Raw genomic sequence first — 23,322 nt, 5'->3', positions numbered from 1 at the left:
TAATAAAAAGTACCAACAACAATACATTTGTAGCCTTACAGAGCATTTGTTTTTTTAAATGGGGTCAGCGACCCCCATTTTAAAGCAAGCTGTAAAGAGTCAGAAGAAGAAGGCAAAATATATAAAACTATAAAAAAAAAGAATAAATGAAGGTCAATTTAAAAGTTGGTTAGAATTAGTAATTCTATAACATAATAAGGGGCTGATTCACTAAATTCGAGTGAAGGATTCAAAGTAAAAAAACTTCGAATTTCGAAGTATTTTTTGGGCTACTTCGACCATCGAATGGGCTACTTCGACCATCGAATGGGCTACTTCGACCTTCGACTACGACTTCGAATCAAAGGATTCAAAGTAAAAATCGTTCGACTATTCGACCATTCGATGGTCGAAGTACTGTCTCTTTAAAAAAAACTTCGACCCCCTACTTCGGCAGCTAAAAGCTACCGAAGTCAATGTTAGCCTATGGGGAAGGTCCCCATAGGCTTTCCTAAGTTTTTTTGATCGAAGGATATTCCTTCGATCGTTGGATTAAAATCCTTCGAATCGTTCGATTCGAAGGATTTAATCGTTCGATCGAAGGAATAATCCTTCGATCGTACGATCGCAGTATTTGCGCTAAATCCTTCGACTTCGATATTCGAAGTCGAAGGATTTTAATTCCTAGTTGAATATCGAGGGTTAATTAACCCTCGATATTCGACCCTTAGTGAATCAGCCCCTAAAAGTTTAAATAAAGGTGAACCACCCCTTCAATAATGATTTATACTGTATTAATGAGAATACTGTATAGCATGGATAGAGGCAAAACATCGTTCATGGCTGTTTCCATAACTTAAAGTAAGAGAGGAAGGAACACAAAAAATAAGGGTTTGTTAATTAATAAAGGACTTGAAATTTCTTTCTTCGGAGCACTTTGAGTATTTCCACTGAAGCAGGACCAAGCCTTTATTCAAGAGTGAAGCTGAAGGTTGTATTTTAGATAACAAAGTACAAAGCCCCAGGACAAATCATGTTTTCTTTTTTTCTATGCCAGCATCTGAATGTTTTCTCTGTAAGACGCAGACATGTAACTGTAGGGAGCTATTCCCTTTGCCTGCAGCAAATGCTTGGCTGTGATTCTCTAGTTGATATATCACATGCAAAGTCCTGACATCAGCATTAGTTAAATGATGCAGTAAAACCCGGGCCTTTCCCATATGCTAACATGTTTTTTGTGCTTGCGTGTTTCTGTTCTTTCTGTGGCTTCAGAGCAAAAGATCAAAGTTTAATATCCAAAACTAAAAGCCGTCAAAGGGAACATATCTAGAAGTGAAAAGTCGTATTTTTGGCATTTGTTGATTACAGCTATATTTGTATATGATACGTAAGGACACAAACAACAGTCAGTGCTCATTCCTTCCATTCCTTAGATATTTCTTTAGGCTAGAGTTTTTAGGGTCATAAAATGGGAACATTAGTCCTTTGTTTGAATATATATATATATATATATATATATATATGTATATATATATATATATATATATATATATATATATATATATATATATATCCTGGAAAAAGGCGAGCAGTCTCAGGACTTAAGATGCAAAAAATCTGTGAAATTTATTGAAAATAAATAACTGACGTTTCGGCTAATCCTATAGCCTTTCTCAAAGATTTTTTGCATCCTAAGACCTGTGAGTGCTCGTCTTTTTCCAGGATATCTTACTTTGCATTATTAGTTAATAGTGTTCCTCTAGCAGACTCCTGCATTGAAATACATTTTGCAAAAGAGCAAAGCAATTTTTTGATATTTAATTTTGAAATCTGACATTGGGCTAGTTTCCCAGGTGCCCACAGGCATGTGCTCTGATAAACTTCAGTCACACTTTACTGCTGCACCGCAAGTTGGAGGGATATCACCCCATCCCATTCCCCCCCTTATCATCAGAACAATAGGAAGGTAACAGCACTCAATAGTAAAAATCTAAGTCCCACTGCAACTCCTTCAGTTACATTGAGTAGAAAAAACAATAGCCTGTCAGAAAGCTGTTCCATTGTGAAGTGCTGGCTCTTTCTGAAAGCACATGACCAGGCACAATGACCTGAGATGGCACCTACACACCAATATTACAACTAAAACAATACAATTATTGGTTCAGGAATAGAATTTTAGATAGAGTGAATTGCTTGCAATGTACACAGTGTAATGTAGTAATAAAAATCTAGCAAAAAGCTAGCAACTATTTTCCTGTTCCCATTAATATTTTTTGTAAAGTTTTCAATAACAGAAAAAAACTTTATTGTAAGAACATATCTAATGGCATTGCAAGATTCCTTTGAGTAAAAAATAGAAAATGATGTTAAAAGTCAAATTAGGCTATCCTCACCCTCTTTTATGAAGTTGGATTTAGGCTGGAGCCAAACATATATTCAGTAATGGATTCATCTATAATTCAGAAAGGAGAAATAAACAGGGGAGATATTTTCAGTGAAAGAACATTTTACATCTCAGGCACTAACAGTTTTTGACTTGATTTATATTCATTATGCAAAAGACGCATTAGTCTTAAAAACAAGCCTTATGAATATTAAGATATTCTTAAGTAATATAGAATTTGTCATTGATTTTTTTTAATGCTTTGTTCTTTTACATATTCCTAAAAATGCATCCTGGGCAGTATATAAACCAGTGAATCAGAATTGAAGGGGTAGTTCGCTTTTGAATGAACCTTTAGGATATCGTAGAATATAAACCCTCTCCTTTTTATCATCCTCTCTCTCGTTCATGTCACTGGCAATGGCAAATTTGACCCTAGCAATCAGCTGCTAAAAAAAAAATAAAAATAAAAAAAAAAATAGAAATGAAAATCACGTTGTCTCAGAATATCAGTGTCTGAATCATAGTGAACCATCAAAATTTAAAGATAAACTACCCCTTTAATCAATATTCAACCCTGTGACATCAGCATAGAGATAAGTAAATGACTCCGTATGTTTCAACTGTTGTCCTTGGTGGAGGATAGCCTTCATTCCCTGTTTGGCACAAAAGCCTTGCAGAATGCTGGTGCATTGATCTGGGGTTATGCCCTTTACACTGAACTTTGGTGAAGCAGATCTATGGATTATTCACCAGTATATGCAAAAGCCAACCCACCACCACCTGATAAAGGTACCACGGCCATCAGGCTCTATCTGAAGACAGGTGAGGATATGTGATACCTCCTGAGCCAGCAGCCATTAAAGTGGGGTATAAATTTATTATTATTTTAGAACTTGAGCAAAATTGTGGAATTATCATTATTTTATCATTTAGCATAGTCCTGCTTTCTGAACCTTGTTAGGGATGACATCTCTTGATAGAAGATTTTACTGCAGGTTCTCATCTGCTAATGAGTTGTGACTGAAGATACACTTTGTCCTAACTGAACTTCCCCCCTAACATTATTTCAGTAGGACTTACTAGAATATACCATTTTAGAAATGTATGGAGGGCAGCCGACTGATTTAGAAATCAACTTGTCCGGAGTTAGAGAATTCATACCCATAGTTAAATGGATCTAGCAGGTGGTTGTTTCTCCCTATGGTATTCTTTCTTTAGTAGTAATCTCACATTTCTAGCTCATCCTCATGAGTTCTCATTGTATTACTTTCAATGCTTCTTCTTAATGATCTGATTTTAGATGTCCAATAGGCCCTTCATGGGTGATGCATCCCAAAAGTGATGTGCGGCTTAGAAAAAACTCAAAATGCACCTGACCCTAACCCACAAAATGTTGCCATTGTAGGACCCACACCTGCGTCATCTCACTTTCTACACTACTTTTGTGTGCGCCTTAGGACCAAGACATGGAATCTTCAGTAGGGAACTTCCCCTGTCTAACCCACACCCAACCCTCACCTGCAGTGGTTGACCAAATTTCAACCCGGACCCGATCAACCGCACATCACCACTTCCCATGCAACATCCCTGCTATCTACTGCTTCTCCAGTTATTGATACAAAAAATTAAGAGATCCTGTTTCTGCTGTTTCTTCTTTTACCATTAAAAGGCATCAGTAGGTTCTATAGTCTACCAAGTTTGGCCAATTTTTTTCTCCCAGTACAAACTTAACCTTGGTCAAGTCTAGCTTTCAAACATGGAGCTTCTGTTCAATCAATTGAAGGTGTATTTCAGAGCATGACTTACTACAGGAAAGAGCTAATAGGATGGATACGAGGAGTGTCATTACAAACTCTTTTCTTAGGCTAGGGTCAGACTGCATTTCTCAGCAGGCCGAGAATCCATTGCCCCAGGAAGCATTGTCTACACTCGGGTGCAGGCAGATGCGGCAAATTTCACACCAAAATCCACCAACAGTTAGACACGGGGAGCAGCAGGACAGTGGATTCTCTGCTTTGGTAAGGATCGTATGCTGTAGCCTTAAGGTTTTCTGGTGGGTGATTTCTCACACAAATATGCACACAAACTGATTCAAAATGCAGCATTGGAAAAATATAATTTTATTTAACTAGATAGCATTGCCCTGTTCTTCTATCCAACCAATGAACAATTAACTAGTCACTATATCTTTATATTTATATTCTCTATTTGTATCTATTTTTTTCAGCAAAAACTTCAAGAAATGAATGCAAAATAGTTTTTTTGCTGAGGCCTTACTGGGACCTTCTTCCTCCAGACCCAACTACAGCGATAGGGTCTGCTTCCTGTATAGTATCAAGCTATCGGCCCCTAGAAACCTTGTCCCTGTGACACTCTGCTCAACCAGCACGCAGAGGCATAACTAACAGGGACGGATTTACATAGTGGGCACCCCTAGGCTCACTGTTGTTTGTCATCCCAGTCCCCTCTCTTTTATTGGCTCAAATTTGCATCATCGGGACTGGAGCACTGGGGAATGGTGCATGTGAGATTTAAAAAACTATCATATCTCCTGCACTTCCCCAGTGTTTCCGAACCAATGTGGATGTGGTTGGGCTGCATGCCGCCCCCTATAATCCTGCCGCCCTAGGCCTGGGCCTTGGTGGCCTCTCCACAAATCCGGGCTTGATAACTAAGGACCTATATGCCCCATAACCAATTTAACATATTAAACTGTGAACCCCCAGTCTTGTGCATATTGCACTACGACCCCTGTAGTCCTGTGTAGTGCTGTGAATATTACACTGCAAACCCTGCAGTCCTGTGCATATTAACAATGTTGCCCTTTGGAAACTTGTTATCCAGATCCGGGGGCAACGGATTCTCGGCCTGTTATCCAGAAAGCTGTAAATTACGGGAAGGCAATCTCCCATCGACTTTTTTAATTTAAATGTCCTTTTTCTCTGTAATAATAAAACAGTAGCTTGTGCTTGATCCATACTAAGATATAATTAATCCTTATTGGCAGCAAAAACAGCCTTTTTGCGGGTTTATTTAATGTTTAAATGATTTGCTAGTCGACGTAGGGTATGAAGAGCCAAATTATGGAAAGATTCGTTATCTGGAAAACCCCAAGCATTCTGGATAACAGGTCCCACACCTGTAATATCAGGGCAGCATCCCACTGAAGATGGACCTATTGTGACAATGCAATAATAACCTAGTAAGGCTTGCCTAGCGGTGGTTTTAAAAAACATTTTGTATTGTTGGGAATTCAATTTACAACATTTCTTGGAACTAGCTGTAGAAGTCAGGGTGGGGCAACTGCCCCCTTCCAAGATCACACATGCTATGAGCTATCTTCCATAACCCTGTATTCCTTCACTTGCCCTGCCCCCAAACTCACCTTTTTTGCCGACTTCTTGTCATTCGCTCCGCCCCCTTTGATGTCACAATCCGTCCCAGCCAATCACGTGCCATGGCTCACCCCTTTGCCGTCACGCCCCTCCCTTTTGTTCCCGCCCCCTCCACCCGGTTGGTGGAACTTTTATTAAAAGGTGGCAACCCTAATCGGAATGGATGACCTTGTGTCAGCTGGAAAGACCTACTGGTAAATAAAAGTCTGCATAATTTTTAATTGATGTATTTTGCAAAGTTTAAATTATCTTAAAGGGATACTGTCATGGGAAAAAAAGCTTTTCAAAATGAATCAGTTAATAGTCCTGCTCCAGCAGAATTCTGCACTGAAATCCATTTCTCAAAAGAGCAAACAGATTTTTTTATATTCAGTTTTGAAATCTGACATGGGGCTAGACATATTGTCAATTTCCCAGCTGCCCCAAGTCAGGTTATGCTTTTGTGGAGTTCCCCTTTAATATTCCCACTCGCTGCTCTGCTTGTACAGCACCTCCCATTCCTAGAGACACACCCACCACACAACTCCCTTGCAGGAATAAGAGACGCCCCTATATGACATCACGGTTCACGCCCTCCCGCCCACACGTTGGTCACATGGTTATGACCACCCACTCTCCTCGAAGCTTCATCAGCTATAGCGAGCTAAATTCAGACACTTCACTGCTGGTGACGTGTCCTGGTAGCTCATTGGCTGTTTACCCGGAAGCACAACTTGGACGTTCCCTCTGCGTGTCACTGAAGGCTTAGTCTGCGTTTCACAGGAATATAAACATTAGAAAGAAAGTAGCTGGTTTGTGCCGTTTACCGGAGCCATGGCAGATGTAGAGCTGAACGGAGGTGGGACTGCAATTTCCTCTACACCAGCCACTGCTCAGAGTACCAACCCTCTCTCCAGGAAGCTCAACAAGATATTGGAAACCCGACTGGATAATGACAAGGTGAACGAGTAGGGCTCAGTGAGTGCCTCTGTTATGATGTGTCTTTCTGCAATGCCCATTTATCTGTAGTGGAAGGGATGACTGTCACTAATACCTGGGTACCTGACAGCAAGGGAAGTGAATCAGTAATGCCCAGGTACCTGTACTAGCCAAAAGGGATGTGACACTCAGTATTGGACAGGTACCTGTACTCAGTGGTGGATTGATGGCATTTAGGGCCCCGAGGTTACATCCACACAGGTCCAGCCTTCTAGGCTACTGCTGGGTCCAGAAGCGAGCAGATCTAGGCATACGTGCGCCCAATATCTCTATGTTGGACTGAGTGCATGCACGCGCCTTGCCTGCCTTCTCTTCTCAGGAGGTGGCCCCGACAGGACCCAGCAGTGCAAATAAAAATATGATGGGGAAAAAAAGCTAGACGGGCCCCTGATCACACTGGGCCCCTAATCACATTGGGCCCCTAGGCTATAGTCTAAGGTAGCCTGTGAATTAATACACCCCTGCCTGTACTGGTAGGCAAGGATATGACTCCCTGTAATGCCTATGTACCTGCGCTGGGATCAATGGGTATGACTCCCAGTAATGTACATTTACCTGTACAGACAGGAAGGGATAGGAGTATCCATAATGCACAGGTGCCTGTACCTACAGAAAGGATGTGGCTTTCAGTTATCCTTAGGCTGTACTCCTAGGATTGGATGTGACTCTTTATAATGCCTAGATATCTGTACTGGTAGAAAAGGATGTGACTTTCATTAATGCTCAGGTGTCTGTACTGGTAGGAATGGATTTGACTCTCAGTAATGCCCATATACCTGTACTGGTAATCAATTATGTAACTTTCTGTACTGGCCAGAAGCCTGTACTGGTAGAAGAGAATGTGCCTGTCTGTGGCCACGTACCTGTACTGGTAGGAAAGGATGTTACTCTCAGTAATGCCCAGGTACCTGTTTTGGTATGAAAATGTATGACTTCTAATAATGCCCAGTTGCCTGTGAGGGAACTCTCAGTAATGTCCAGGTATCTGTACAATAGTACAAGGTTACCACGCTTGCACACCCTGGCTCTCCAGGACAAGACAACTCGGTGTACGGTGAAGGAGGCCCTTGCTGAGTTTATTTTGCGAAGGTGCAACGTTTCGAGGTAAACCCCTTTATCAAGCATAATGATGTACCTGTACAGACAGAAAGTGATGTGATGTGACCTTTGGGTATCCGCAAACTAGCTGTACTCCTTGGGTGGGACGCAACTCTCTGTAATGCCCAGGTATCTGTACTGATATATATAGATGTGACTTTCAGTAATGTCCAGGTACCTCTACTAACAGGAAGAAAAGTGCTTCTCAGTAATGCCCAGGTACCTGTACTGAAAGAAAGGGAGGGGGGCCCTCAGTAATGTCCAGGTACCTGTACTTATGGGAAAGGATGTGACTCTTTTTAATTTTCAGTATTTTAAAGAAAATAACCAAATCTTATTCATGTATTAGAACTATGCTTTTCTGTGACAGAAAACATTTTACTCAGAATGACATAAGCCAAAATTATTTATTTATTTATTTGTTTGCCTTTTCACATGCAGGACATGGTGGAAGCTCTTAGAGCACTTTCTGCTTTTTTTACCGAAAACAGTCTGCGAAGCCGAAGGAACTTACGGGGCGACATAGAACGGCGCAGTTTGTCTATTAATGAAGAATTTGTGGGAATATTTAAAAAAGTTCGGGAGGTAATCTTTGATTTTCTTATGAAACTTTTTAAAACATATCTTAATCTATTACCTATTCATCCCTATTGTTTCCAAACTGACACCTTGCTGTCTATTAAATGAATTCAGCATGCAGCAGTGTTCAATGTTTGAAGCCTTCTGTGCTATCTTATTGGCAAAAAATGCAAGAGTTTTTATCTCATTTGTTTGTGTTATTTTAAAATAAAGAGTGATAGCCTTTTTTATTTCAGGTGTACTGTTAACCTCAACAGCCTGTGTGAAAGTTTTTTAATAGGGTAGTATTATGGCCAGTACCAATAGCTTTGCAGTTTACTGTAGTGCAACAGATGTTTTAGCATATTATTTGAACAGATATTAGGTTGCCTACGCATTTACCAAGCAAAGACAGCACATTCTCTTCCTCTTTGAAGCAACTACAAACTGGAAGTGCTATCCAGCCACCATGTAATAATACCTAAACAGTGTTCCAAAAACAGGCTACGACAATTTAAACAACAGTTATAACAACAGTAGTGCAATATATGCATAATGAAATAACTAAATCACTGTCCAATTGTAATTTTGACGTAAAAGAGATATGTTTTTATCTGAGGCACGTTGAAGACAACTTCAGAGGCTTTAAAAGTAGCTTGTTAATGCTAGTTTCATAACATCTCTCTCTCTCTCTCTCTCTCTCTCTCTCTCTCTCTCTCTCTCTCTCTCTCTCTCTCTCTCTCTCTCTCTCTCTCTCTCTCTCTCTCTCTCTCTCTCTCTCTCTCTCTCTCTCTCTCTCTCTCTCTCTCTCTCTCTCTCTGAATTAATTGCCATTTCAGTCTGCTTTTGCAAGCCATTTCTTTAAGGGTCAAGGCACACAAAACTACTAGTAGCAGCTACTCACAGCTACAAAATAGACAACAGTGATAATTGGTTTTGCTGAGATACTACATGTCTTTCAGCGGAGGCAATTCTCATTACAGTCTATGGCAGGGTATTTTTGTTTGATATTTTGTAGCCACAAATAGCAGCTGCTACTAGTAGCTTCAGTAGCAGCTACTTTTTGCAGCTAAAAAAATACCCTGCCATAGACAATACTGTAAATTGATAAAAACACACTGAGGGGCAAATTTACCTAGAGTCGATTATCGAGGGTTAATTAACCCTCGATATTCGACTGCCGAATTAAAATCCTTCGACTTCGAATATCGAAGTCAAAGGATTTAGTGCAATTCATTCGATCGAATGATTGAAGGAATAATCATTCGATCGAACGATTAAATCCTTCGAATCGAAGGATATTAATCCATCGATCGAACGATTATCCTTCGATCGAACGATTATCCTTCGATCAGAAAAACCTTGGAAAGCCTATAGGCTAACATTGGCCTCGGTAGGTTTTAGGTGGCGAACTAGGGGGTCGAAGTTTTTTTTTAAAGAGACAGTACGATTATTGAATGGTCGAATATTCAAACGATTTTTAGTTCGAATTGTTCGATTAGAAGTCGAAGTAGCCAAAAAAAACATTCGAAAATCGAAGTTTTCTTCCTCTATTTTCCTCTATTCCTTCACTCGAGCTTAGTGAATGGGCCCCATAGTGTCTTAGCAAAGCTAGTTCTAACTGTTGTCTATTTGTAGTCATGAGAAGTAGCTGCTACTGGTATCTCTGTGTGTCTTCACCCTTAACTTTCCTTTCTGTCAATATAGGGGAACCTATATTAAACAACAGTAGCCAATAGTGATGTGCGGGTGGGTACGGGTTGTACCAGCAGTCTCCATTTATAGGTGCACATCTGCCCAGTCTGTCCCCTATCGTGACAGGTTGGCCACGGGTCTATAAATGGACTTTTTGTCGGCACGCACATCACTAGTGGCCAATATCAGTTACAATGATGTTTTTAGTAAACTGCCTTCAAAATGCAGAGAAATCCATTTATCTAAATCAGAAATGCTATCATTAATTTATTTCATGTACTTAATAAGAAAGAAAGGAGGTTAAAAAAATAGGTTTATAGTAGCTCAATTTCTTCACCAAAGGCTTTTTAAAAATAATTCCAAACAGTAAATAGTGCACTTTTTTAGTCATTTGCTGTGCTCAATTATTAATTCACTATAAAGAAGTTTTGTTGCCTTACTGCAGGCTCTTGCAGCCCTGTAATTAGATAGTACTAACATCACTGGTTCATAGCCTTCTAACTTACTAGTGCTGGGCAAATCTGTACTAGCACAGCATCCCATAGCTACCAATTAGATATGTATTCTTTTGTTTTTTCTGCCTTTCAAAGACTAATCAAAGGTAATTGGTTTCTTTGGTTTACTACACTGGTGCAAATGTAGCCAGTGTTAATAAATGAACCCCAGTGGACTTCATCATCATGTGGCAAGTGTAAATACTAGAGCTATTTATTTTTGCTTGGAATGAACACAGCAAGGTAAAAAACAACAAAAAAAAAGAGCTGTACAATCTAATTAAATGAACTGTATTCTTGTTACAGGAACTTGAAAGCATAAATGAAGATGTTCAAGCAATGAGCTGCTGCTGTCAGGACATGACTAGCCGTTTGAAGGTATTCGAAAATTACTTAATCAAATTGTTGAATATGTTGCTATAAATCCAATATTTAGAATAAGATCAAATACATTTATTTGTGGATTAGCAAGCCTGTTTAATATCTTACATAGGGTGAACAAGTTGTTTTGATGCCTTATATTTATTTTTTGAGCGATTGCCTGACATTTTGTAGCAGTAATCAAAACACTTGAAGGGTCATTTATCAAGTACAGCATAGGGTGCAAAATACAGTAAACCATACACAAAAGATCACTAGCTACCCAGGTACTTTTTTCAACCATACAGTAACACAGTGATGGCATGAGAGCTGTGCAATGCGAACATAAGTATATATTCATCAGAAAATTTCCATTACAAATCTACAATAGAGAACATTAGCATGCTTTCTGTGACCAAGCAATCACTATGATAGCTCTCGCTTATATTTATAAATTAAAGTTTCCACCAGGCCAATATATTACTTTATCTTTTTAGTAAATATAATACTTGATGTTAAAGTTATTAATAGAACACGTTTGTGTAAGAAAATGTGGCCGGCATAAATGCAAACCATGAAAGTTCTTGTTTATAAAATGCTACTCTCTGGCCCCTTTATTCAAAGGGGAAAAACTGCACATTTTCTCTTTAAGAAGTTATGAAAGAACTGCTATTTGACACATTGCTTGTTCATTCAAATGTGCCCAAATGTGCTTCAGCACGTTCTATCAGCGAATGAGCAGAAAGACAATAGTTTGTTATTCAGTAGTTTTTGCCATTTTGTATTGAGATACCATTTTGCACGGTTTCATTTTTTAAAACGACTCCAAAGGATTGCAATTTAAAACATAGCACCTTACGCAACTTCAATAGAAACAGAAGGTACCAGTCTGGAGCTTTTCATTTTGACAAGTCATGAAAGTCCTCTTAATTTCACAGGCAATTACTTCATAATTCTCTGGTACCTCATTACTACAGAGTTCTCCCTAGCCTTATTACATACACATACATGCTGCTTAGCTTGGCTAAAATTGCCTTTATTAAGGCTAAAGTAATAAACAGTATTCCCTTTTTAATCACTTTTAGATATGGAATAAATAATTTAAAAGGGTTTGGTTTTTTTTTCTGTAAATCAGACATTTAATTCTAAAAGCCCAACAAAAAAAAAATACTTGTAAAGTTTCTCAATCTGAATTTCTTGAATTATTATTACAAGGTAAGATAATGTTTTCAACAATGATAAATAGATATATAGATCATTTGTATTGAAAATATAGCCAGCATGACATTTTGGACAATATATGACCTACGTTTACCAAGTGCTTGGGTCAGATATTGGAGTGATGTGTCACCCTTTCCGATAAAAAAAAAAAAAAGATCAGATAAACCAGTACAGGTACGGGATCTGTTATCTGGAAACCTATTATCCAGAAAGCTCCAAATTATGGAAAGTCAGTTTCCCATAAACTCCATTATAATCAAATAATCCAGATTTTTAAAATTGATATCCTTTTTTTCTGTAATAATAAAACAGTACCCTATACTTGATCCTAATTAAGATATAATTCATCCTCATTGGAGACAAAACCAGCCTATTGGATTTATTTAATGTTTACATGAGTTTTTAGCAGACTTAAGGGTAAAGCCACACTAGGCGATAGTGCAGCGATTTGACTCGCTAGGCGATTTCGAGCGACAATAGAAAAAAGATCGCCGCGTGTGTTTTTACGCTCGCGATTCCCCATAGACGCCAGCGCAAAAGTTTCCCCAGCGATTGCGGATTAAAAGTCGCGGCGAAAAGTCGCCGCGAGTCAAATCGCCGCGCTATCGCCTAGTGTGGCCTTACCCTAAGGTGGCCATACACATAGAGATCCGCTCGTTTGGCGATTTTGCCAAAGGAGCGGATCTCTCCCCGATATGCCCACCTTCAAGGTGGGCGATATCAGGCTGATCCGATTGTGGGCCCTAGGGCCCAACGATCGGATCATAATGAAACCAATACTGGTGGTCAGATCATGGGGCCGCATCAACGAACAGCTGCGGTCTGCAATTCAACAAGATTTTTACCCCTGCCCAATCGACATCTGCGTGACTCTCGGGCAGATATTGATCGGGTAAGCCTGTCAGAGGGCCCCACACACACGGGCCAATAAGCTGCAGACTCGGTCAGCAGCTTTTATCGGCCCATGTATAGCCACCTTTAAGGTAGCAAGATCCAAATTACGGAAAGATCTGTTATCCTGACAACCCTAGGTCCAGAGCATTCTGGATAACAGGTCCCATACCTGTACCTCTCTTACTAAACAGCCTTGTGTTTACAAGAGATTGGAGAACAGCACATAGGGAAATTGGCATCCATAATTGTTAGCAGTTCGGGAATCCCCCCCCCCCCCATTTAAAAGCATGCTAGTTTATTCAAGTGACATTTAGTAAATTTCAAGTGACATTTACCCGAAAACTTCTGCATAAAGGCATAATAAACATACTTTAGATTGCAAAGCAAAAAAAGCCCCTAACAGTAAGTTTATGCCAGAAAACCATGTTTTTGAAAAGAACATGACTGCTACAGTCAGTGTAAGTGCAGAGGGCTTACGTTTTAAAGTTGTCCCCATTCCCTATTAAAACAGTAACATCCAGAAATGGGATACTGTCTGGTTGTGTCTTCATTTCAGTATTCCACAATGATCTCCACTATCCCAGATGCCAATACTGTACAATTGTCGCTACCACCAACCCACAAGTGAGGGCAACAATTTCCCACCTCGGCTGCATGCCCCTGTTTATAAAACGTTGCCACTGGGGATAGAACTTTCCATCAAAGAGATACTAGTTAGAATGTGAAAGAACAAATTTTAAGGACGGCTAAAAATTTTTTTTTGAAAGTACCATTCAAACAATAATTATGATTTATTGATTTTGATAGGATCTATTATCAAGACTGCTTAGGATCTGTTGTTTTACTGAAAATGGATCTCTTCTTAATTCAGATCTCCTAAGAATAATGTAAAAACAAAATAAACACCATAGGGTTGTTTTGCCACCAAAGGAAATCCTTTTAGAAAATTTGAATTATTTATTTAAAGGGGTGGTTCACCTTAAAGTTAACTTTTAATATGTTCTAGAATGGCCAATTCTTAGCAACTTTTCAATTGGCCTTCATTTTTTCTTTTTTATAGTTTTTGAATTATTTGCCTTCTTCTTCTGACACTTTCCAGCTTTCAAATGGGGGTCACTGACCCCATCGAAAAAAACAAATGCCCTGTACAGCTAAAAATGTATTGTCATTGCTACTTTTTATTACTCATCTTTCTATTCAGGCCCTCTTCTATTCATATTCCAGTCTCTATTCAAACTGATGCATGGTTACTAGGGTAATTTGCACCTTAGCAACTGGATTGCTGAAAATGCAAACTGGAGAGCTGCTGGATAAAAAAGCTAAATAACTCAGACCACATATAGTAAAAAATGAAAACCAATTACAAATTGTCTCAGAATATCACTTTCTACATCATACTAAAAGTTAATTTAAAGGTGAACAACCCCTTTAACATGGACTCTATGGGAGATGGCCTTCCTGTAATGGCTTTCTGGGAAAAGGGACCCCATACCTGTATTAATCATTAAAAAATACAGAGCTGTCAGCCGTGGGGAAAGCTATATTAGACACTCGTTTAGTTATTTGGGGCTCATGGCAGCCTCCGAGATCTGTTATAATTCACTGCATGAAGGAGAGGATTATGGATGCCATTAGTAAGTACGTTTGATCAAAAGCTGAATACCTATTGTATCTCTTCTGTTGTACGTGTACTTATCCTGCCAGAAACATATCGTATGAATAATTCATTGTACTCTCATTAGAAGGAAGCAAATAATATAATCCCTTATTAACGTGGCAGGTGGCTTCAATATTTCCTGCTTGTCGTAAACCGTCGCTAATTGTCTAATGCTTTATATCTATTGGGAAAGGTTCGTGTTTTAAAAGTCCAGTCCCCTCAGGCACTGGTTTTAATTTGGGTAACATTTAAAGTTTTACATTTACCATCAATTTTTTTTTTCTCTCTTTTAAAAGCAGTCGTCTATGATAAATTGTAACAGATATTTCCTTTTTATTCTAGGCAGCAAAGGAGCAGACTCATGATCTGATTGTGAAAACAACAAAGCTTCAGTCAGAAAAGTGAGTGAACGTCAACCCACAATGGATAATTGTTTTATTGCATAGTCAAAAGCAGTTTCAAAGTTATTCCGTGCTAAATGACCACAGTTCTGTCGGGGAGAACAATGGTGGTCATAATTATCTGCTGACTGCCATATACCCCAAAATCCCAATGGGTAATACTGTTGTGGTCTTTTATGATGTGCAAAAAACAGGTACAGTTCACCATGTTATTGAACTTTATACCTTCTCTGCATTCTAAATGAATTGCTGTAGGTCTCTGTGCTCTGTTTCAGATTACCTGAAGCCATCCCAATTAAAGGAGAATTATCGCGAAAAATGAAAATTTAATATTAGCTCCAGCATACAGAAATACGATCATTTCTAAATACAATCAATTAAAAATTCTGCATTGTTTCTGAAATAATCAATTTTATATTCACTATCCCTCCCTTGGCATCTGTTTCTCCTCATTCTGTCTTTATTCGGGAGTTGGGTGTCAGATGAATGACCTAATATATTTTATAGAGGACTCATTGTGCCTAGAAGATTTATTAGAGTTCACTCTATTAAAATCACCAGAAATCCTGTCTCTCTACATGCAGAATTTGTGCAAAAGGCAGTTATTTTGTTCGATTTTGTTCGTCCTGGAATCAGTTATTTGAGTGAGCTCTAATACATCTGCTAGGAAAGGGAGCCCCCTATAAGATATATTAGTTCTTACATCTGACACCCAACTGCTGCATGAAGACAGAATGAAGAGAAACAGATGCTGAGAGAGGTATAGTGAAGATAAACTTGCAGGAACAATGCAGAATTTTTAATTGATTGTATTTAGAAAGTTTCTTACTTCAGTATGAGGAAGCTTATGTTAATTTTCCATTTTGGCGATAGTTCGCCTTTATTAAAGAAATGCGTGTTTGGCAGTGTTTGTAATCACAAGAGGAGGGTGGCTGTAGACACATAGTGGGACATTCACTAAGATTCGTAGTTGCGCCAGGCATAACTTCGCCGCACTTCGCCAGGCGTAGTTTCGCCAGCGCTTCGCAAATTCACTAAAATCTGAAGTTGCGCTCAGGGGTAGAGTAAGGTTGCGAAGTTGCACTAGCGTTGATTCGCTAAGCGAAGCGAAGTTATGCTAGCGATGGTTAATTTGCATACGGCGCCAAATTCAAATTTCAATGGAAGTATACATAGCAGCACTACAAATGGCTGGGAAACCTTCAAAACATCAAATAAAATTTTTATTTTGCCCTACACATGTGCCCACTGTATAGTTAAGTTGCCATGAGTTAGGAAATGTAGGGGGAAAGGAGGGGAGCCCCAAAAAATTTTTCAATCTTTTTCAGCCTATCACCCATAATATAGAAAAAACGCCAGCGTTTTTGGGACTTAGAAAAAATTTTAACTTTTTTTTTTTGAAGAAATCCATATCACCTGGTCTGAGGTGGCGAAGGAAGTCTAGCGTAAAAGGTAGCGTTCAGAACAATTCGCGCGTTAGTGAATTTGCGTAGTTACGCCCGTTACGCAAATTCGCCAGGCGTAAGTGTGCGAAGTTACACTAGCGAAGTTACACCAGCGTCCGTTAGTGAATTTGCGAAGTAACGAAAATGCCTAACGCTAGCGAATTGACGCTAGCGTTAGGCGCTTCGGCGCATAGTGAATTTGCCCCATAAGCTTTGTTTAAACACACAAGTTAGGAAGTGGCAGCAGACGTGGGTGTGAGGTGCAATGTGCTTCCAGACCATGGACAGAAGTGTTGTTGCTTCCCTGAGTGCTCTTGAACTTCAGTCCGGGGTCTTTAAATGACCCCTTCTGTCTATAACAGATGCTCATCAAGTAGTTGGGAGTTGCATGGGAATGTGAAAGTCAACATATTGCTTATTCTCATGACTAGGAAGTGCTGATCCGTATATACATATATACAGACTTTTTTTTTTTTTTTATCCCTGTGCTTTCCCTACTTCATACTGTGGCTCCCTGCAAGTCATTTGTACAGCCCATTTGACACAAAAAATACTCTTTTTGGTTTTCTGGTCATAGGTGTGCTCCTTTGTCTGTAAGTTATGCATCTGTGTTGGCAGCTCTGTGGCTTGCTTCTTGGATGATTTAGATCTCAAATTTAATTTATGATGATGTTGAGTTGTTATTCACAGTTCTTGTAGTTTTTACTGCAAATGTCAACAATTACAGGGGAATTAACGAAGAATAACAAAACAACAAAGCCCAATAGTAGAATGCATACAGGATCAGAAGATGCACAAAATGGGGGTGGATATCTGGAACATGCATTACTACAACATACCTCCCAACTGTCCCTTTTTCGGAGGGACAGTCCCTCTTTTGACACTTCAACCTGCAGTCCCTCATTGGTACTGGAAAGTCCCTCTTTTCTATGCAGTCAGAAAAAGAAACAAAGTTTCTCACTTAATTGGCTTTTAGCAGAGAGCCCAGAACAGCTAACAGCTGCAAATAAGATACTTTGTAACAATTTTGAGACACAAAAACACAGTTTAGATGAGGAGAAATATTTTCAAACTCTCATAACCTGCCAAATTTTGTAAAACAAACATGGTAATAAGGGGGTGTGGCCACAGAAAGGGGTGTGGTCAAAAAATGGCTGTGCTACGTGCCGGAAAAAATTTTTTGTCCCTCTTTTTACTTCCAAAATGTTGGGTGGTATGTTACAATTCAGTCCTTTGTACTTCTTTGCCACTCTCTGGATATTGGAGAGAAACCACAGTCTGAGAGAAGCCGATACACATTGCGCAGTGTGTCTGTTGGCTTGTATGCAGACATACTGAGACGGGGAGGCACATTTATCAAGATTCAAATTTCGAATTCATGTGAGTTTTTTTTTTTTTTTTTTTAACTTGCATGAATTCGATACAACTGGAAATTCGATTTGAGGAAATGTATTTAAAAAATAGATTATGTCAAACTCTGTCGAATTATACTGACCCGAAAACTCAAATCGAATTAGATTCGAATTTGACCAAACTCGATTCGAGTTAAGTGTTAGGAATACTACAAACATCTCCAAATTGGTCACTGGACCACTCCCATTGACTTATACAGGAATTTGGCAGGATTCAGTGACGAATAGTCGAATTTGAATTCTCAAAGGGCCCGAGTATCATAAATCTCGAAAATCTAATCTGAATTTTTTTTAAGAAACCTGAATCGATTTTGGCTAATTCCCTAGTCTTGGTTTTGACCATTAAAAAATTTTTAATTTTCAATTTAACCCTTGATAAATCTGCCCCTGAGTGTTAAAACATCTTCATGTTTATCTAATGAGCTGCACAAGTCCTGTCCTTTCCCTCGGTTGAATTTCTAGTGTCGTACTTATTTCATTGATTGAATACTAGTATGTGTGATGCTTCGTTCATCAGTTACGAGGCAGATTATCTTCCTCCAGCTGTGTTTGCAGACTTAAGGGCAACAAATACATTCTGGGCAAATGAGACCATAGCCGTTGAGATTTAACGGTGTGTGTTATTCAACGAGTGGAAACTTTGACAATCTCAAAGCTTATGCTAAGCAAACATTCCCTACTTACTGCTTTATAATAGAACCTAGAGAACTTGTTTACTGTCAAATACCTGTCTTCTGTTCTATGTATTTAAAACTCTGTCACTTTGGCAGTGGAATAATTGACCATAATGACTGGTAAAATGGGATTTATATTCAATCTTCACTTACAGTGAAGGTTTATCACTCAATTGCTATATAGTTTCTGTTGGCTTTCAGTGTTTTAGGTCATCTGCCAGATGACAATTTAAGGGAAAGGCATATATTATAGCTGCACTCTGCTCCTTAACCCCCTGGGGTGTCCCTTAGTGTTCACCTAACAAGTACTTGGACTCTACTCATTGTGCTGGATTTAAAATCTGTCTCGAAGCAAGGTGCACTGAATGATGTGCAAGTTTGGAGTCGGACTTCTACCTCTCATCATGGATAGAGTGCTGTCTAACTTACAATCCCAATCAGAGCACAAAGGCCTGTAGCCATTCTGCAACATCACAGTGCAATGTGCTGGGCCAATGATCAGATCCCATGCAGATTTGTCAGGAGAGGAATGTATCCACACAATGGTGCAGTCCTTGTCTAACATTATTTTCCATCTCCCTAGTCAATATCGGAATAAACTTCTAAGAAATATTGAGGTGGTCATCATTTTGGCTCGATACTGGGACAATATGCAGCAGACTTGGCCAAGAGTGGCCAAATGGCAGCCATTATCTTTCTTTGTTTTGCCAGCTTTAGACTCTTGGGGGCAAATTCACTAAGATCCGAAGTTACAACAGCTTCGCCGCACTTCGCCAGGCGTAGTTTTGCCAGCGCTATGCAAATTGAGTAAAATGCGAAGTTGGGCTCAGGGAGGCGAACGGTAGCGAAGTTGCGCTACCGTTACTTTGTCAGGCAAAGCAAAGTTACGCTAGCGATGCCTAATTCGCATACGGTGCGAAGTTAAAAAATAATGGACGTATATGTTGCAGCAAATACATTACACTACACAAGCCCAGGGAACCTTTAAAAAATAAATGCCCTACACATGTTCCCACTGTATCATTGAGTTGCCATATGTTAGGAAATGTAGGGGGGAGGGCACCCCGAAAAATTTTTTCGATCTTTTTCAGCCTATTACACTTAAAAAAAGTAAAAGACGCCAGCGTTTTTTAGGACTTAGAAAAAATGTAAACTTTTTTTGAAGCAAGCTCTATCTACTCTATTGCACTTCGCCTGGTCTGAAGTGGCGAAGGCAAGTCTGGCGCAAGAGGTAGCGTTCAGTAAAATGCGCAAGTTAATGAATTAGTGTAGTTACTTCCCTTCGCCATAGCGCAACTTCGCCTGGTGTAATGGTGTGAAGTAGCACTAGAGTAGGTCCACTTCACTAGTGAATTTACGCCAGCACCCGTAAATCGGCGAAGTAACGAAATGACATCACGCTGGCGAATTTGCGCTATCATTAGCCGCTTCGTGCTTTAGTAAATTTGCCCCTTGGACTATTTTTTAAGCTTGTCTGGCTTAGCAGTTATTCATTATCTGTTCCATAATTCTCTTGTATGGATAATAGTATTTCCCCTTATTTCCACCATGCCCAGGGTTAAGCTGGCCATAGATGCAAAGATCCGATCGTACGATCGGACTTTCCCATCTCCCGACCCGCCACTAACCATTCAGATCAAAGTCTTACCAGTCAGATTAGTTAAAGAACAGATCAGCAATGTTCTGCCCCTGACAGCAATCGTCCAACCAAAGCTAGTGACAGTCTCCCACTAAAAATCGTATGATCGGCAATACACGCAGAGATATTATCGGCAGCCGACAGAAATTTTCTAACCTGTCCGATCGACCAAACGACCGATCTCCGCCGGACGAAAAATGTCGGGACTCTCCACACACGTTCCGAAAATCGTACGAATCCTCGATTCGTACGATCAAATCTTTGCGTCTATGGCCAGCTAGAGTATGCAGTTGCAGTTCATGGACATACCTCTGGCAAATACAATTTATTTCTTTGATATAAATAAAATCCCAGTTGCAGAGACCTGGGCAATGATGATGTTGTTCTGCAAATGATTAATGTGTAGTTGCAGTGCTAATTTTTTATGTATGCTATAAAAGGGGTGGTTGACTTTTAAGTTAACTTTTAGTATGTTATAGAATGGCTAATTCAGTTGGACTTCATGCTTTCTTTTATATAGTTTTTTTTTGCTTTTTCTTCTGACTCTTTCCAGCTTTCAAATGGGGGTGACTGACTCCATCTAAAAAAAACAAATGCTCTATAAGTCTACAAATGTATTGTTATTGCCCTACTTTTTATTAATAAAGGATTAAAGCCGCTCCAGTCCCAACCCTCATATGTTCACCACAATACAGCTCCATTATCAATTCCGGGTGCTCTGCCAGCAGCGTTCCCAATTTAATAAGTCATTCTAGAGCAAAGGAAAGGCGGCACTCAGGATAAAAATTAGGGTTTATTGCAATAGGTCACAGACCAACATCGCCTGATGTGTTTTGGGGGCACCTCCCTTAATCATAGCGATGACCAACATCATGTGACCTATTGCAATAAACCATCGTTTTTATTTGGAGTGACTCATTTCCTTTACTCTAGAATGACTACTTTTTATTACTCCTCTTTCTATTCAAACCCTTTACTATTCATATTCTAGTCTCTTATTCAAATCAATGCATGGTTGCTAGGGTAATATGGACCCTAGCAATCAAATAGCTGAAATTGCTAACTGGAGAGATGCTGAATTAACCAAAAATCACAAATAATAAAAATGAAAACCAATTGCAAATATCCTCAGAATATCACTCTCTACATCATACAAAAAGTTAACTCAAGGGTGAACAACCCCTTTAAAGCCACTGCTGCTTTTACAACTTAAAAATAAAAATTCAAAGCAACTGTCTTGCTAATTAGGTAACTAATTCTAAACATGTGGACTAATTTTAATTTTGCTCCTTTCATGAATTATTTACAAGTTGAGATCCCAGATTCTCCGGGAGCAATTTTTTTCTGCATAATAAGTCTGAGAGCTGCATTTGAAGATACAGAGGCTTCAGGTTAAAATTTAAAGGAAAACTATACCCCTCAAACAATGTAGGTCTCTAAAATAATATTCCGAAAACAGCTCATATGTAAAACCCTGCTTCATGTAAATAAACCATTATCTTAATAATATACTTTTTTAGCAGTATGTGACATTGGGTAATCAAAATTAAATTTTAAAAAATAAGGGCCGCCCCCCTGGGGATCCTACGATTCACAGTGCACACAAACATACCAACAAGCCATACAAGTTAGGTCACATGAGCCAATTAACAGACAGAGTTGTGTCTCTTGCTTCCACACTTCTTCCTGTTACAGTTAGAGTTGAAGTATTTCTGGTCAGGTGATCTCTGAGACAGCACACAGACCATCACAAAATGGTGTTTTAAGGCAAGAGATGTAAAAGGGCAGTATTTACTAAAATATATATTCCAGTTTATTAAGATTCTTTAATATGTCTAAGGAAAACTATACCCCCAAAATGAATACTTGAGCAACAGATAGTTTATTTTATATTAAGTGGCATATTAAAGAATCTTATCAAACTAGAATATATATTTGAGTAAATATTGCACTTTTACATCTCTTGCCTTCAACCACCATTTTGTGATGGTCTGTGTGCTGCCTCAGAGATCACCTGACCAGAAATACTACAACTCTAACTGTAACAGGAAGAAGTGTGGAAGCAAAAGACACAACTCTGTCTGATAATTGGAATGTATGGTTTGTTCGGTATGTTTGTGTGCAGTGTGAATCATACGATCCCAGGAGGCGGCCCTTATTTTTTAAAATTGAAGTTTTCTATTTATGATTACCCAATGGCACATACTACTAAAAAAATATATTATTATGAAAATGGTTTATTTACGTGAAGCAGGGTTTTGCTTATGAGCTGGTATATAAAAATAGAGAGACCTACATTGTTTGAGATGTATAGCTTTCCTTTAATTTGATATAAACTATCTGTTGCTCAAGTATTCATTTTGGGGGTACAGTTTTCCTTTAAAGGCAAGGGTCAAAATCGGGGGGGGGGGTGGAATTATATAAATCAGGGAATGCCCTACGTGCAGCCCTCCAGTGGTTGAACTTGCAGGTGGGCTGGAGGATGGACACGCCTGGGAGGAAACTGAATTCAGTATTGAAGAAAAAATAGGTGTCCAGTGCCCGTCATGTCATAAATAATGTTGGCTTCTGTGAGTCTCTTTCTTTTACTATTCATCGATCAGCTCCCTTGTTGTGCTCACAGTAAACATGTCAGCAGGCAATTGCGTGCTGTGCCAAATGACAAAAGATTTTTATCCTGCTCTGTAACTCTCAGTGGTCTGTCTCGAACTTTCTCCTAAAGCTATTTCATGTGCCGGTGGTCTCCTTCCAACTTTCTAACTTCTTTTTACAGCTATTACAAATGTGTGTGTGGTCTGCCCCCAATGTCTCCTTACAGCTATGTCCGTTTATTAGTGCGCCCTATTGTTTGTTATGTAGGTAAATACTGGGCTTGTGGCGGAACAAAAGTCTTTTATTATCCTCAGTAAAAAATAGGTTATTGATTTTCTTCTATTTAAAACCTAATTACAATGCTGCCCTCTAATTAAGGCACCGTACAACCTCGTAAGGCGTAACAATAAAGACGTTTAAATAGCCTGAAAAGCTATGAAACTG

At 39.2% G+C, this 23,322-nt stretch overlaps 1 protein-coding gene across 3 annotated transcripts in view; it reads left to right on the top strand.

Moving 5' to 3' along the window:
* The first annotated feature begins 6,368 nt into the window (after positions 1–6,368).
* Positions 6,369–23,322, top strand: part of cog6.L (component of oligomeric golgi complex 6 L homeolog) — a 76,792-nt gene continuing 59,838 nt past the window's right edge. For 2 of the 3 annotated variants that reach the window (XM_018244975.2, XM_041580933.1), the window contains exons 1-4: positions 6,369–6,699; positions 8,278–8,421; positions 10,890–10,961; positions 15,058–15,116. In XM_018244975.2, the coding sequence (XP_018100464.1) occupies positions 6,574–6,699; positions 8,278–8,421; positions 10,890–10,961; positions 15,058–15,116 (401 nt within the window). In that variant the 5' untranslated portion in view covers positions 6,369–6,573. 3 annotated transcript variants of the gene reach the window in all.

Source organism: Xenopus laevis, chromosome 2L (genome assembly GCF_017654675.1).
Source record: "Xenopus laevis strain J_2021 chromosome 2L, Xenopus_laevis_v10.1, whole genome shotgun sequence".
Lineage (NCBI taxonomy): Eukaryota > Metazoa > Chordata > Amphibia > Anura > Pipidae > Xenopus > Xenopus laevis.
The sequence above is the reverse complement of the archived record's forward strand: the minus strand, read 5'-3'. Positions and strand labels throughout refer to the sequence as shown.